The 15361-nt window shown below is 35.0% G+C and overlaps 1 protein-coding gene across 2 annotated transcripts in view; it reads right to left on the bottom strand.

Annotated features, from left to right (window-relative positions):
• LOC126887295 (kynurenine 3-monooxygenase) overlaps positions 1-15361 on the bottom strand; it is a 33069-nt gene that overhangs the window by 8850 nt on the left and 8858 nt on the right. For both annotated transcript variants that reach the window (XM_050654707.1, XM_050654708.1), the window contains 5 exons: positions 15165-15355; positions 13860-13908; positions 13584-13671; positions 13328-13531; positions 334-626 (listed from right to left, as the gene is read on the bottom strand). In XM_050654707.1, the coding sequence (XP_050510664.1) occupies positions 334-626; positions 13328-13531; positions 13584-13671; positions 13860-13908; positions 15165-15355 (825 nt within the window). The remainder of the gene's footprint in view (positions 1-333; positions 627-13327; positions 13532-13583; positions 13672-13859; positions 13909-15164; positions 15356-15361) is intronic.

The raw sequence follows: 15361 nt of genomic DNA, 5'->3' as shown, positions 1-15361 counted from the left end.
CGCGGAGTGTAGGCTCACTCTATGTTAATGTATGCCTCTATGATTTGTACATTTGAATTAAAATTTTTGTGTTAGTGATCCTCTTGTTTGAAGAAAACCCACCAAATTTGTACTTTAAAAACGTCTCCAAGTAATTTATTTTAGCCTTCTTGTGACAATATATTAATAAAAAGGGAAGACAGATCCCGTAAGTGTAATTGACTAGACAACACCAGATATTAGCACCGTAATTAATATAAAAGAAAGCTTACAGTTAGTTTTTTTTTCGACAAAAACACCTGCAGATTTGGTGGATAAATATTATGTGTAAATATGTAGATACTTTTTACATACCTTGTCCATAAAATGGAACCACCGCATGCGCAGCATCACCAATTATCATAAACTTTGATCCAACATGATACGGAGAACATTTTATGGATATCAACTGCGATGGCTTGGTGTTCAAAAACGTTTCAACGATGTGTTCTCTTCCAAGAAGATCCAGCGCATCCGGAAAGGTGTCTTTGAAAAAGTTTAAAATTCCTTCTTTGTCTGTTAGGTTTTCGAAATTTGTAAACGGCATGAAGAGAGTGACGGTCCAGGAAGAGTCTTGGTTTGGTAGAGCAATCATCATAAATGTACCTCTGTAATAATAAGTGTTATTAAAGATATAACAGGTGGAAAGGTGACGTTAAAAACACAAATTTGCTTTGATATTTTCTCGGAATTATGGCTAGTGTAGTAAATTTTTAATGCTAAATTTGCAAACTGTAAGTGATATAGGGATATAGGTACTCGTATAACACACCGTTAATACTGTACTCTGTGATTTGTCAAAATCTCTCTTTTAATGTATTCTTCACGCTCACTTATCCTACAACTTTTTCTTCTTCTTCCTCCTCTTCTTCTTCTTCTTCATTTTCTTCTTAAAGTGTTCCCTACTCAATGGAGGTGGGCTACTACAATCGCAAACTCTTCTCTGTTTTCTGTCCATTATCGCATATTTCTTAGCCACGATAGTCTTTGCCTTCCTAGTCCTCTATTTTCCTTGGTATTTCCTTCCACTCAGGGCCTATTTTACCACTAGGCCCGTGAGGCACCTGCCTCGGGCCCGCATTTTAATAGGGCCCGGAAAGATCACCAAAAATGTTTTATTTATATTACAATAACAAAATAAATTTTCAAAATTCTTTCATTTTACGAACAGGAAATGATAAATGATGACTCCACTGTTGATTTTCAAGCGACTTCACCTGTCACAAATACATCTCCGTCATCTCCTATAGAAAACGACAATGTTAATAACTCTTTTCCTAGCGATATAGGGGATTGACCAAAACATTTAGGTAAATCTGGAATTTCAACAATATCTTATAAATGAGCACATCAGAATCAAAACCTGCTAAATCCTAAATTTGTCGTTCTGCTATGTAAATCCAAACTAAAAGTACAAATTTCTGAAGATGTAAGGGGCATGCAGAAAAATGACAAATTAGTGTGCCATTTTATGATATTTATTGATGCCCCTTTGACTGACAAATGCCTGATACTTTTTGGAATTTTTTTATTTTTAATGTTTTTTAGCCTCCTGAAAACATGTATCTAGCCGGTTTTGATTCTATAGGCCTCAAATATAAATAATTGACCGAATCAATACATTGATAATATTAGAGAATGTGTTACACAACTGGTTAATAATAAAACCAGACATTTGCAAAGTGCAATTTTTTATGACATGAAAGCTAATGGAGATAAATTCTTCGTGAGTGGTTAGTGTACAGTCCTAAATGTAGCCTTGTTACGTTTGTAAACTGATTTCCACGAAAATTATTATTTTTCTAACTTTCGATATAGGTCTGGATCCCGCGTATGAAAAAAAAGTTGATTAATAGCAAGCTGAAAATTTGTTAATAGCTTAAGGATGTCTAGTCGGATAAACTTTGATATATGGGAACACTGGAACAGGGGCAGTTTTAATTGTGGAACAGGTTAAAAATTTGGAACGGTCACACCACAAAAACGGCGCATTTATTTTGTCCGACAGAACAGACTTAAACTCTCCGAACAGAGATTAAGCTCTCCTGCAAAAATCAGACTGCTATTTATCACCTGTCATAATTCCTGTCATTTGACATATTCTTCATGTTCCACTCATTAAAACGCCCATTTGGTGATAAATAGCAGTCTGATTTTTGCATGAGAGTTTAATCTCTTTTCGAAGAGTTTAAGTCTGTTCTGTCGGACAAAATACATGAGCCGTTTTCGTGGTCTGACCGTTCCAAATTTTTAACCTGTTCCACAATTAAAACTTCCCCTGTTCCAGTGTTCCCATATATCAAAGTTTGTCCGACTAGACACCCTTAAGCTATTAACAAATTTTCAGCTTGCTATTAATCAACTTTTTTTTCATACGCGTGATCCAGACCTAATAGGTATACTTAATGACTGAAAAAATATCAATAGGACAGTTATTCAACATGAGCGCGCGATCTCCTGAATATATTTCATCAATTGGTACGTTCATCAAGAGAAGTAGTATAGCAAGAAAAATTGTAACATTAATGGAAAAAAGTTATTTAGAAGAAAAAGCACATTGCAGAAACTTTTTCAACGAATAACAGCAATAGCAACCATTAAATTTCTGTCAAAGAATAGTCTATCCTTTTATGGTTCAACAACCAAATTATTTACAAACGGAAATGACATATATACATTGTGTCGCATTTAAGACGAAGACAGCCATGCATTTTGGCTATCAAAATAAATACAAATGTGAAGTTTTGTACAGTTATGCAGGTTGAATGTTCACATTTTTTAAGATACTCACCTGAAATTTAAATTTTAAACGCAGCCTACTGCGACTCCAAAAACAGGGTAAAATTTCGATATTTTGCTTCCCGTTAGAAATATCGGAAATAGTTATTTGAAAAAGATGTTCCAAATATTATTCTAACCCCACGTACCAAATTTCATAACAAAATTCTCACTTTTAGTTTTTTTCATTATTTAATCTTAAAACTTAAAATTGGTTGGCCTGAGATGATCACGGGACAGACGAATTTTAGAGTTCTGACTACAAATACTGAAAACACTAACAGTGCGAATTTTGTCATGCAATTTGATATGTGGGGTTAGAATAAGATTTGGAAGTACTTTTTCAAATAACTTTTTCCAATATCTAGCTAACGCGAAGTAAAATATAGAAAAATTACCCTTTTTGTGGATTCGCAGTAGGCCGCGATTTAAATTTAAATTTCAGTTGAGTATCTTAAAAAATGTGGACCTTCAACCGGTATGACTGTAATAATACGTTTAAGTAATTGTTTTTAAATTTTATTTATTGTTAATAAAAATTTAAACTTATTTAAAATTTAAATTTTTGGTACAACTATATTTCTATTAAATAATTAATTTATTTAAAAAAGTTATTAGTATTATTAAATCATATTTAGGAGCCCGAAAATTGTGTAGTGCCTCAGGCCTGATTTGAAGTAAAATAGGCTCTGCTTCCACTATTTAGATGAGCATATTGGTAGGGGAGAGTTGGACAAAACCGGGTACCCCATAATTCTTCTAACTGTCTGCTGATATCTATTAGACAATGTTAAAATTAGTGTCCCTTTACCACCAACAGTCGTGGATATTCATTTCTACCTCATTTGAGTAATCTGTGCCGGAGCAGTAAGACTTCACCTGTTTTTTGATGCAGGAAACTCGATTTTTAAGGTAAGTTTATACCTAGCTGTTTTCTCCTCTAAATGAATAACTAATGGCCATTTCAAAATTTAATACATGTAACCCAGTGGCGTGCTGGCCATATAAATGAATCGGTGCAATCACCGAGAAGCTGCGGCCTCTTGAGGCCGGTCAAATAAGATTTTTTCCCAAAAAATTTTAGATGTAAAACAAACATTTTTTTTTTAAAACAAAAATGAATAACCATTTTCAATTTCGTTGCAAAACGAAAATACAGCCGAACCATATTCCAGTCCAATCAGAGAGTGCTGCAAGCACCTCTACCGGTTTCGAAACTTATTAGTCTCTCATCAGGAGGCACATATGCTGCTCTCCCTGATCCAACCAAAACAAACCCCAGCGTGCAGTCCCGAATTGCAACGAACGAAATGGCATAGATGCCCTAGCGGCAACTGCTAGCAAAAGACTAAGTTTTCACTCTAATGGCATATAACATATCCCACCAGAATGAAAACAATGGGAACCTTCTCTGGTTACACCTCCGAGGCTTCTACAATTTGCAAGCCATACGGATGCTGAGACTAAGGAAGATGAGGGAATTCTACAATTTACAATTCACGTCACATCTGCTCAGCGCGGTAAAGTTCCAACGAGACTGGTTCCCTTCATACTCCACACAGAGTAAATGTAAATCAAAAATGAATAACCATTTTCAATTATGGCTTGCAAATTGTAGAAGCCTCGGAGGTGTAACCAGAGAAGGTTCCCATTGTTTTCATTCTGGTGGGATATGTTATATGCCATTAGAGTGAAAACTTAGTCTTTTGCTAGCAGTTGCCGCTAGGGCATCTATGCCATTTCGTTCGTTGCAATTCGGGACTGCACGCTGGGGTTTGTTTTGGTTGGATCAGGGAGAGCAGCATATGTGCCTCCTGATGAGAGACTAATAAGTTTCGAAACCGGTAGAGGTGCTTGCAGCACTCTCTGATTGGACTGGAATATGGTTCGGCTGTAGTTTCGTTTTGCAACGAAATTGAAAATGGTTATTCATTTTTGATTTACATTTACTCTGTGTGGAGTATGAAGGGAACCAGTCTCGTTGGAACTTTACCGCGCTGAGCAGATGTGACGTGAATTGTAAATTGTAGAATTCCCTCATCTTCCTTAGTCTCAGCATCCGTATGGCCTGCAAATTGTAGAAGCCTCGGAGGTGTAACCAGAGAAGGTTCCCATTGTTTTCATTCTGGTGGGATATGTTATATGCCATTAGAGTGAAAACTTAGTCTTTTGCTAGCAGTTGCCGCTAGGGCATCTATGCCATTTCGTTCGTTGCAATTCGGGACTGCACGCTGGGGTTTGTTTTGGTTGGATCAGGGAGAGCAGCATATGTGCCTCCTGATGAGAGACTAATAAGTTTCGAAACCGGTAGAGGTGCTTGCAGCACTCTCTGATTGGACTGGAATATGGTTCGGCTGTATTTTCGTTTTGCAACGAAATTGAAAATGGTTATTCAATTTTGATTTACATTTACTCTGTGTGGAGTATGAAGGGAACCAGTCTCGTTGGAACTTTACCGCGCTGAGCAGATGTGACGTGAATTGTAAATTGTAGAATTCCCTCATCTTCCTTAGTCTCAGCATCCGTATGGCTTGCAAATTGTAGAAGCCTCGGAGGTGTAACCAGAGAAGGTTCCCATTGTTTTCATTCTGGTGGGATATGTTATATGCCATTAGAGTGAAAACTTAGTCTTTTGCTAGCAGTTGCCGCTAGGGCATCTATGCCATTTCGTTCGTTGCAATTCGGGACTGCACGCTGGGGTTTGTTTTGGTTGGATCAGGGAGAGCAGCATATGTGCCTCCTGATGAGAGACTAATAAGTTTCGAAACCGGTAGAGGTGCTTGCAGCACTCTCTGATTGGACTGGAATATGGTTCGGCTGTATTTTCGTTTTGCAACGAAATTGAAAATGGTTATTCATTTTTGATTTACATTTACTCTGTGTGGAGTATGAAGGGAACCAGTCTCGTTGGAACTTTACCGCGCTGAGCAGATGTGACGTGAATTGTAAATTGTAGAATTCCCTCATCTTCCTTAGTCTCAGCATCCGTATGGCTTGCAAATTGTAGAAGCCTCGGAGGTGTAACCAGAGAAGGTTCCCATTGTTTTCATTCTGCTGGGATATGTTATATGCCATTAGAGTGAAAACTTAGTCTTATTTTTTTTTAATTTTTAATCGAATGATATTAAGAAAACATTTCAAAAACATTTTGTTTTTTGAATGTCACTGATATCTTTAGAAACAAGGAACATAGGCGGTTTTATTCTTTAACATGTGTTTTAACTGAAACAAAAGTTTGAGACACCTGTAGGAAGGAAAACGTACAAAGGTGAGTATACATCGAAGTTATGTTGTAGTCCCATATTTTGTGAACATTTTATTTTTTTAGTTTCTCTCATATCTTTAATAACAAAGAAACTAGAAGGTTTTACTCTTTAATATGTGTTTTAACTGATGACATGCGATAAGTGAGGAGATTATGTCTTATCATACACTAAGATGAAATTATTCTCAATATATAGTGCGAAAGGAACAAAGTGCGTAGACACCAAATCCGTACTCACTCTCAAGGAAAGTCCACCCCAAAATATCACAGAGCCTCTATTAAACAATCTCGTCTCTCTTATGTTGCGCTGTGCTTACCGCTCACTTGGTCGACAAATATATCTTAAGATGTCGACCAGAATTGTTAACGTTATATGCCTCTCTGTTTTTAAAGGTTTGTTAGCTGTTATTTTTTATTGTTAATTTAGTTTTGTTTCAGATAAAACATGTCATGTTAAAGAATTAAACCGTCCATTTTCTATGTTTCTAAAGATATCAGGCATTCAAAAAACAAAATGTTCACAAAACATAAGACTATAATACGATTTAGATGTATATCAACACTTATACCTTGTCTTCCCTACAGGGTGTCTCAAACTTAACATCGGAAAAACATATCTTTTCTTCTACCCGGTATAAGTTAAAAAAAAGAAGTTTGAGTAAACCTTTGCAAAACTGTGTAAATACTAAACAAAAATCTAAAATAATAAAAAAAATTAGCGGAATCCGTTAATCTGTTCACGAAAAAATCAACTATGAAAATGACCATAATTTTAGGTAATGCATAACTTTTGAAACGATGTATATTTTATTATGTGATATGTGATGATAGGTGATAATATTTATTATTTGTAAAATTTCTTATTGCTGAATAAAAAATATAGCAAATTTTAAAAAATTTCATTGAATTCAACGGCTTATGTTTGATTTAAAAATAATTTATATTTTTGTATTTTTGTTTTATAAATAACGAATAAAAAATCCTGATAATAGAAGGTAAGATGAGGATGGGAGGCCGCTTTTCTATAAAATCACCGGGCTGCTCGAAAAGTTCCAGCACGCCACTGATGTAACCTAGTATATTACCTTTAATTTGGCCAAAAATTTTGAATATTATATAATAATTTAAAAATTTAAATAACATTTCGTGTCTTGTTTACGAGTTTGACAAAACCGGGTAGTCCGAAAATCGACAAAACCGGGTACCCGATTTTATCAGACCTCTTGTTACTTCCAGTTTCTGCAGTGGTTTTTTTGCTTCTAGTTAACTACAACGTGTGGCTTCTTCTGTTGAAGAAGCTAGTAAGAAAGCTAGCAGGAAAAATTAAAAAAATCTCCAGTCGTAAAAAAATTAAAACTAAATGAATGGACAAAAAAAGAAAAAACGTGGTAAAAAGGGCTGCACCAAAAACAAAACTTTGGAGAGTTTGGAGGAAGATAATAATAATTACGATGCGTGTCTATATTACAATTAACTCTTTTCAAATTATAATGCGAAGGAAGGCTGGATAAAATGTGTGTTTTGCACCAAATGGGCTTATGACGCCTGTAGTGCCTATGATGATGTAAATGAAGTTTTTGTTTGTGACTTCTGTTCATATATTTTCGATTTTTGTTCACATACTTTTAATAAATATTTTATTTTCTGCCCATTAGTATTTTTACATGGTTATTAAGTTACTACCCGGTTTTATCATACCGGTTGGACAAAACCGGGTATTTTCCAATATTTTCATAAAAATAAAAAAATTTAAAAATCTAAGAATATTCTTAAAAATTGGCATTGGCATATCAAACTTAAGTCATTTGAGAATATTTCAATTGGCAGCAAACATTTGCTACTCTCACATAGCAAAAGATACAGACGGTTTTTGGAGTGGTACCCGGTTTTGTCCAACTCTCCCCTACTTTTCTCAGCTATGATGTTTTTCTAACTTTCACTGTGTTGAAAAGTTCTCGTTCCTGGCCTATTCTATGCAGCACTTCTTCGTTTGAGGTATGCGATGTTCATGAAATTTCAAAGGACTCCAATTTATTTGGCAGGGGCGTCATTTGAAATTTTGATTGGGGGGGGGGGGGGGCAAGCATTGAAAAATTGATGTATTTTTTGTAAATTTCAGCCATTTTCGGGGTCAGGAAGCGGGGCCAATTGCCCCCCCTAACCCTATCAAATGACGCCCCTGTTATTGGGGTTGATGTTTTAAGGGACCACGTTTCAACTCCATAGAAAGAGTCGAATTTCGAGTTTTATTCTTCTTCTTCTTCTTCCTTCTTGTATGTAGGCTTTAAAGCCTGTTTGTTCTTCAATATTAGCCTCCTAAATTGTTTAGTTATCGCACCATCTTTTTCTTGGTCTGCCACTATTTCTTCGTCCATTTGGTGACTTATCTCGTGCTATTCATACTATCCTATGCTCTGCCATTCTACTAATGTGTTCGTTCCACTCCTGTTTCCGTTTTGTCTTCTTCTTCTTCTTGTGCCACTCCTATCGGAGATTGGAAATCATCAAGGCTACCCTGACTTTGTTTACAGCTGACTTAAAAAGTTCATTAGTTTTTTCACCCATCCATTTATATCTTCTACATTGCATGATCTTATATTTTCGCTTCTCTCCCTATCCAACAGACTTTTCCCTGATATTCGTCGGAGTATTTTCATCTCTGTTGTTTCTAGTAGTCGTCTCGTTTTAGATCTGTCAGGTCTTATCCCCGCCGTGTATGTTAGTTAATATAGGTCTAATTGCTGCTTTATAGATTCTTGCTTTTGTGTCTTTTTTTAGGTGTCTGTTCTTCCAGATTGTGTCATTAAGAGATCCTGCCACTTTACTTGCTTTTAAGCTTTGTTGTACTTCCTCTTCAACATCTCCGTAACTGATTATATCTATATATATAAACCTTGCTTCCTGCTTTATTATTTTCCCATCAATTTCGATTTTACATCGTAGTGGGTATTTATGTTGTCATACATTTGGTTTTTTTCTGCTGATATTATCATATTGTATTTCTTGGTTGTTGTATTCAGGGCCGCGCCAAGGCTTTCAAGCGCCCCGGGGCAAGTAATTTTAGGCGCCCCTTTCCTCCTTCCCTTGTAAGTAGTTTTTGGCAATTTAGTGAAAAGTCCATTTACTCACGGTTTTTGCTCCGGATTTTAAAGCACCGCTTGGATTGAAATGAAATTTGGCATCAGCGTAGCTAACATGTCAAAGAAAAAAAGTGATATTCTGCTTTTGCTCTGAGGGTGAGTTTTACTCCTTCTCGGGGGGTGAAAAACTATACCTTTAAAATAAGTACGGAAATGGATAAACTGACTAATTCTAAGCCACTTTTGTTCTATAGAGTTTTTTCACCATTTTTCAACAAAAAAAAAAAACGTTTTTCGCAAATAACTCAAAAAGTATTTTATCAAAAAAACATTCTTAGCAAAAATATAGCTTACAAAAAAGTGAAAAAAAAATGGTGTATGCATGAAGTCAGTAGACCCAGATGAAGCAGATTTGTAGCTAATGAAAACTAGGTTCTTATTCGTCAAATTCCAAATCAAATAGGTACCTATTTCAACGAGAAATAAACAAAAAATGAAGCACTTTTCGGGGTAAACTCATTACAACTAAGTTTCATCGGTTCAAAATGCTTTTTTCTTAAATTGGTTTTAAAGTATTTTTTTTTAATTTCGAAAAAATTACATTTAAAATTACTACAAAAATTATTAGTGATACCAAAAATCTCAGAGTAAAAAAATGTACGTTTTGCTTTTCTGAATATTTTGGATTTTTTGTTTTTCTGTAAGACAAAAATTGGTTAATCAGCGGTAAAAAAATGTAAAACCGTGGAATTTTGAGAATCAACACCGATTTTAATGAAAAGGATTTAAGCTCGGTTGATCCTCTTCTTCAAAATCCACCCTATGCCGAACCGAGCTTTTGCCCTGGGGGTGAAAACAACCCCATCTAGGGAATGAAAATTTTTCAATTAAAATAACTATGGAAGTCGTTAGATTGACCAATTCTGAGTAAATTTTGTTCTATAAATAATTTTTGCAAAGTTGATATTTTCCAAGTTATTAGCGATTGAAACTATGCATTTTTCATTGAAAAAACTCACGTTGACAGTTTTTCATGAATACTTATATTTTTTTAATGACCTATAAAAGATGTCTCTTGTTTTCCCAAAAAAATTTCACCACATTCGAGTTATTTGAGATTGAAGGTTCTCATAATTCGGTTCTAATAACTTTGAAAGTATCAACTTTCCAAAAAAAATTTATAGAATAAAATTTACTTAGAATTGGTCAATATATCGACTTCCATAGTTATTTTAATTAAAAATATTTTCATCCCCTAGACGGGGTTGTTTTCACCCCCAGGGCAAAAGCCCGCTTCGGCGTAGGGTAGATTTTGACAAAGGTTAAAATCTACCCTATCCTGAAATCGACCTTGATTCTCAAAATTCCACGAGAAAATGTTGATTTGACAGATTGGACTATAAGATATATGGCTGTTCAAAATTTGCATACTCTCGTGATTAGGGACTCGTTCAAGCCGTTTCAACTACAGCCCTTTCAAAAATAAGCACTTTGAACCGACGAAACTTACAGATAATAGATACATAAGTAAAGTAGCTTGTGCAGCGGTAACGGTTAATTTCATTTAGGATGCTAATTAGGGGGTGATTTTCACGATTTTTTTACCAAAAAAAGGGACCAACTTTATTTTGAGTGTAACTTGCTTACTTTTAATGGTAGAAACTTTTTTAAAAAACAAAAATAAACAAGTTATGATGAGTTTTCCCCGAAAAGTGTTTTTCGTGGGTTTCTAAACGTGTTTTTGTTTGTTGAAAAATGAACATATGCATCGCAAATAACTCGAAAAGTAGGTATTGACTTGAAGTGAAAAAACTCTATACAACAAAAGTTGCTTAGAATTTGTCAGTTTATTAATTTCCGGACTTGTTTTAAACGTATACTTTTTCACACCCGAGAAGAGGTGAAACTCACCCCTAGGGCAAAAGCACATATCAGCACAATATCACTTTTTTATTTGGCAGGTTAGCAATGTGTATGCCAAACTTCATGTCAAACCAAGCGGTTCTTTAAAATTCGGAAGTTTTGCAATATTTTATTGTGAATGCATGGACTAGAATCGGTATTCGGTATTCGCTCCGTGCGTGACCATGGTGGGGGTACCTAGAAACGATGTCAGCGTGAATAGTGGCGAAAATGACATTATTGGAGCTATCTTTGTAATGTCATTGGCGTTGTTGGTATAACAAATTAAAAAAAATGGTAAATAAATGTTATCTATTTATCATATGCTTAACGTCAATTTGTGAGATCTAAAAAGGTCAGGACCTCGATTTTTGACCCTTCGCTTCGTTATCGAACGTATGCGCTTCGTATCTGTTTAGTGTACAGATAGCGAATGATCGATAACGAAGCGAAGGGTCAAAAATCGAGGTCCTGGTGAAGCTAGGTGTTGCGTCAGTCATGCACGGAGCGAATACCTACAAACTATTTGTTATGTGTTTGGGAAAGTAATATACCTACCGATAAATTATTATGAATACTATAAATATTTACAAAAAACAACGATTACACCATCAGAGAACAAATATGGTTCAGTTAAATAAGAGAAATAAGGGTTCGTACAACTATGGGATCAGAGTAATACTTACTGCCAGTTTTATACCTACCTACGATGGGTAAGTTTTAAATTTTACAAGATAATAAAATATTACTAACATTTCTGGTAATTTCGGTATTGTAAAAAATTTTTTTCGGCTCCTACTGGCGCCTTTTGAATACGGCGCCGGGGGGCTCCGCCCCCTTCGCCCTTATGGACGGCGCGGGCCTGGTTGTATTGAAAATGTGTGTTAATCTTTGGAGATGGTCTTCTGTCTCGGCGATTAATGCAGCGTCGTCTGCATAACATAATATTTGGATTTCTTTGTTCCCCATTCTGTAACCATGACCTTTACGTACTGCTTCTATTATTTCGTCCATTATTATATTAAAGAGCAGTGGGCTTAATGAGTCACCTTGTCTGACTCCGCTTTGTACTGGTATAAACTGCGTTAGTCTTCCATTTATCTTTGCCTGTATTCGATTACGAACGTAGATATTTTAGACGGTTTATATAATATGTATTGATTGATATGTTTCTTCTATACAGTAAATGTAAGACGTCTTCGACTTGGATGCGATCTAAAGCATTTGTCAGGTCTATAAAACATATATAATATGCTGGTTTATTGTACTCAAAGGCCTTTTCTGTGATTTGTCTCAGTACAAATACGGCGTCTACGCAGGATCTTCCGGATCTGAATCCTTGTTGTTCATCTGATAAAGTTGTTAAAGGGTTTTATTCGAGAATCACATATCAGTCATTTGATATTTTCGAAAGATTCTCCGGCCTGTTCTATTCTAGATCTTATTTCTAGATCAGAATTTAGGCTGCTATAGATCCAACATTACAGGTAGGTACTTAAATTGATTGACCTGTTCTAAAATGTGCCCTTTTATTGTGTAAGGTTTAGGTACATTTTGGTTTTTGATTTAGAAAATAACAATGATCTTTTGCATAGGTCGAGTAGGTTAGATGATAACATTTTCTTGCATAAGTAGGTCGAGTATAGGATTAAAAGGGATGTACAAAGACGGGTTTTATACTAAGTGGGGAAAGGGGAGCTGTTATGTTTATGCTAAGGAATTGACAGCCGTGTCAGCGCCATTATTTTTATTTTAAAATCTTAATTTTACATCTTTACATGACTGTATTTTTTTGTTTGGTTTTGTAAATAAACGATAATAAGTAAAAGAAATTTTGCTTATAGATACTACGAATACGAATAACAAAGAAAAGAAAAAGATAAAACCGACAGTTTGAAAAAAGACCTCGAGGAGCAGAAAAAAGAGAGCACTCGAAATGGGCATACTAAAGATGGCAAAAACTGAGTCGTAACATAAGGTTTTACAGAAGACAAATAAATTGGGATTACTCAAAGAGGATACAATATTCAGAATTCACGATTTGGCAGCGTACAATAATAAGAGCTATGCACACAAGAGAATTTTGTCGTATTTTTCATTAGATAGGTACATATTTAGATCAGCAGAATGTGTAGTTCAATTTTTCTACAACGGCCGTAGCTTCTAAAAGCACTATTTACCTTGATAGACTTAAATTAAAATACTTTTAGTTCCAGAAAAAGTTTATCTTAGGGTAGGTTAAGGGAAATTCTATCATAGGTTCCCAATATTTGTTTGCACTCACCTCGGCCAAATATGTAAATGGTTAGGCTCCATTAAATGACTTCTCTTTGCTGGTATGCACAGCTCTAAATATCCGTGCTCAATGTACTGTTGGCTGTACTGAAACTGAGGAACTTGCTGCATAGATAATCGTAGTTTACTGTAAGCGCCATCTGCTCCTATTATTAAGTCAGCGGATCTTTGAATTTCTTCGGAAGTTTTTAAGCTAAAGAAGAGATATTTTATATATAATTATACTACTATTGTACATAACTTACTTTAACAGACTTACAGTTCCGTCGTCAAAATCACAACCTGTCAACAGATGCTCAAAGAATAGTTCAATATTGGAAAACTTTTGAGTTGCTAAAAACATTAAATATAATGATTTTTGTATTACCACTTGCGATTTACCACTATCCACTTACGAGAAGAAGAAGGAAAAAGGGAGTGTAGAAGACTTTGCTTAACAGACAATACAACATATTTATGTCTAAATACTGGAAAAAGCAGAATGACTCTTTAAAAATACAGTACCTATACCTATTACTCACCTTCCAAGAGTTTTTTGTTCAGATGATTTCTGCCTACCGAAAATATGCACTAAAATAATACAAATTTAAAGCTATTTTTTCATCTGTTCTTATTTTATACAATCATTTGATTTGAAAGTGTACCCCCATTAATATAGGCAAAATGCCCTGCTTCCCAGAATTCATTTTATTTTTTACGTTCTATGTGATTAAAAAATAAGATTCAGCTAAATTTTAACCCTCCACCCACTTCACCCCTCCATCACCAGAAACTTTTGTTTCATTTTTATTTTGTTAAGGTGGGATGTAAACTTTTAACATTTTCAAAAAATTCACGTGCATAGTTGTGGCTTTTACAACATATTGTAATAAACGTAGGTTGAGTATATACGTAACCTCAATACATCTTTATTTTTTGAAAAAAGCGAAACCTTTTTTTGGAGATGGCTGTTGTTCTAATTTGTTTTTTATTTGGTGTCTAATTTTTTTCGGATGTTTCCGTAAGGTGCACTACCTTCAAAAATTCGAAAAACTGTTGTTTTAGGGAGTTTTTGGCGATTTTCCCCATTTTATAGACTCCAAAATAGATCAAAGGTTTTTTGTACGTTAGGTATATACAGTATCCGCCAAAATAAAGAGTAGGTACCGAATATAAAAAAATTATTTATGAATTAGTTTTTATAATACATATGTACAAATGTTGAGAATGTTATTATTCTGTGCCGTAGTTCTCCAACAGTTTCTGGCAGATTTTTGAAGCGAAATATGGAATTCTTCATCATACCCCAAATATAGGCATCATGCGGTGTTAAATCCGGTGAATAAGGTGGATACTCGAAATCTGTGCGACGAGAAATTATTCAAACGTTGATATCTTTCTGACACTTATTTTAAACATGGGCCATTATTCCGTCCAACTCCGTATGAGCCGAAATTTATGCTCTACTAAAAAATCTTTTTCTTCGCTAGAAAGCACCATAATGACAAAGATTTTAACCATAACGTAATGTCAAGTTGACAGCTAATGATAAGTATGCCAAATATGATAAATGCAACTGCGTGCGCAATTTTCCAGCCCTCTTAATTTCGGTACTGTTTATTTTGGCGGATACCGTACATATAATTTGAAGTAACTGAGTACTTTCCTGCCTTTAGGCTTAGGGCATTTAAAAATATGAGAAACACGTTCTAACTCTCCAAAAATGTTAAGAGGGGGAAGGCAGTGGAGGGTTAAAATTGTGGTGAATCTTATTTTTTAGGAGTGTTGTTCTAGTACTGAATAAAAAGTTTCGTAGTTTTGACGGTGTTCTAGTAATGATATCTTACTTGATTACAGGAAGGATCATACAAAACAGATTTTAACTCTCCAGAAATACTATGTAATAATCTCCCCTCCATAGGTATAGCAGCTTGTAATATTTCTTCTTCTAAGCCAACCGATCTTAACGCGTTCCTGCCTCTGTGGGATAAAGCAAGATTGATTGATCGTCCTCTAATTTCTTTTCCTTCTCTGATATCTAAAA

The sequence above is a fragment of the Diabrotica virgifera genome, chromosome 6, assembly GCF_917563875.1.
Source record: "Diabrotica virgifera virgifera chromosome 6, PGI_DIABVI_V3a".
NCBI lineage: Eukaryota > Metazoa > Arthropoda > Insecta > Coleoptera > Chrysomelidae > Diabrotica > Diabrotica virgifera.
The sequence above is the reverse complement of the archived record's forward strand: the minus strand, read 5'-3'. Positions and strand labels throughout refer to the sequence as shown.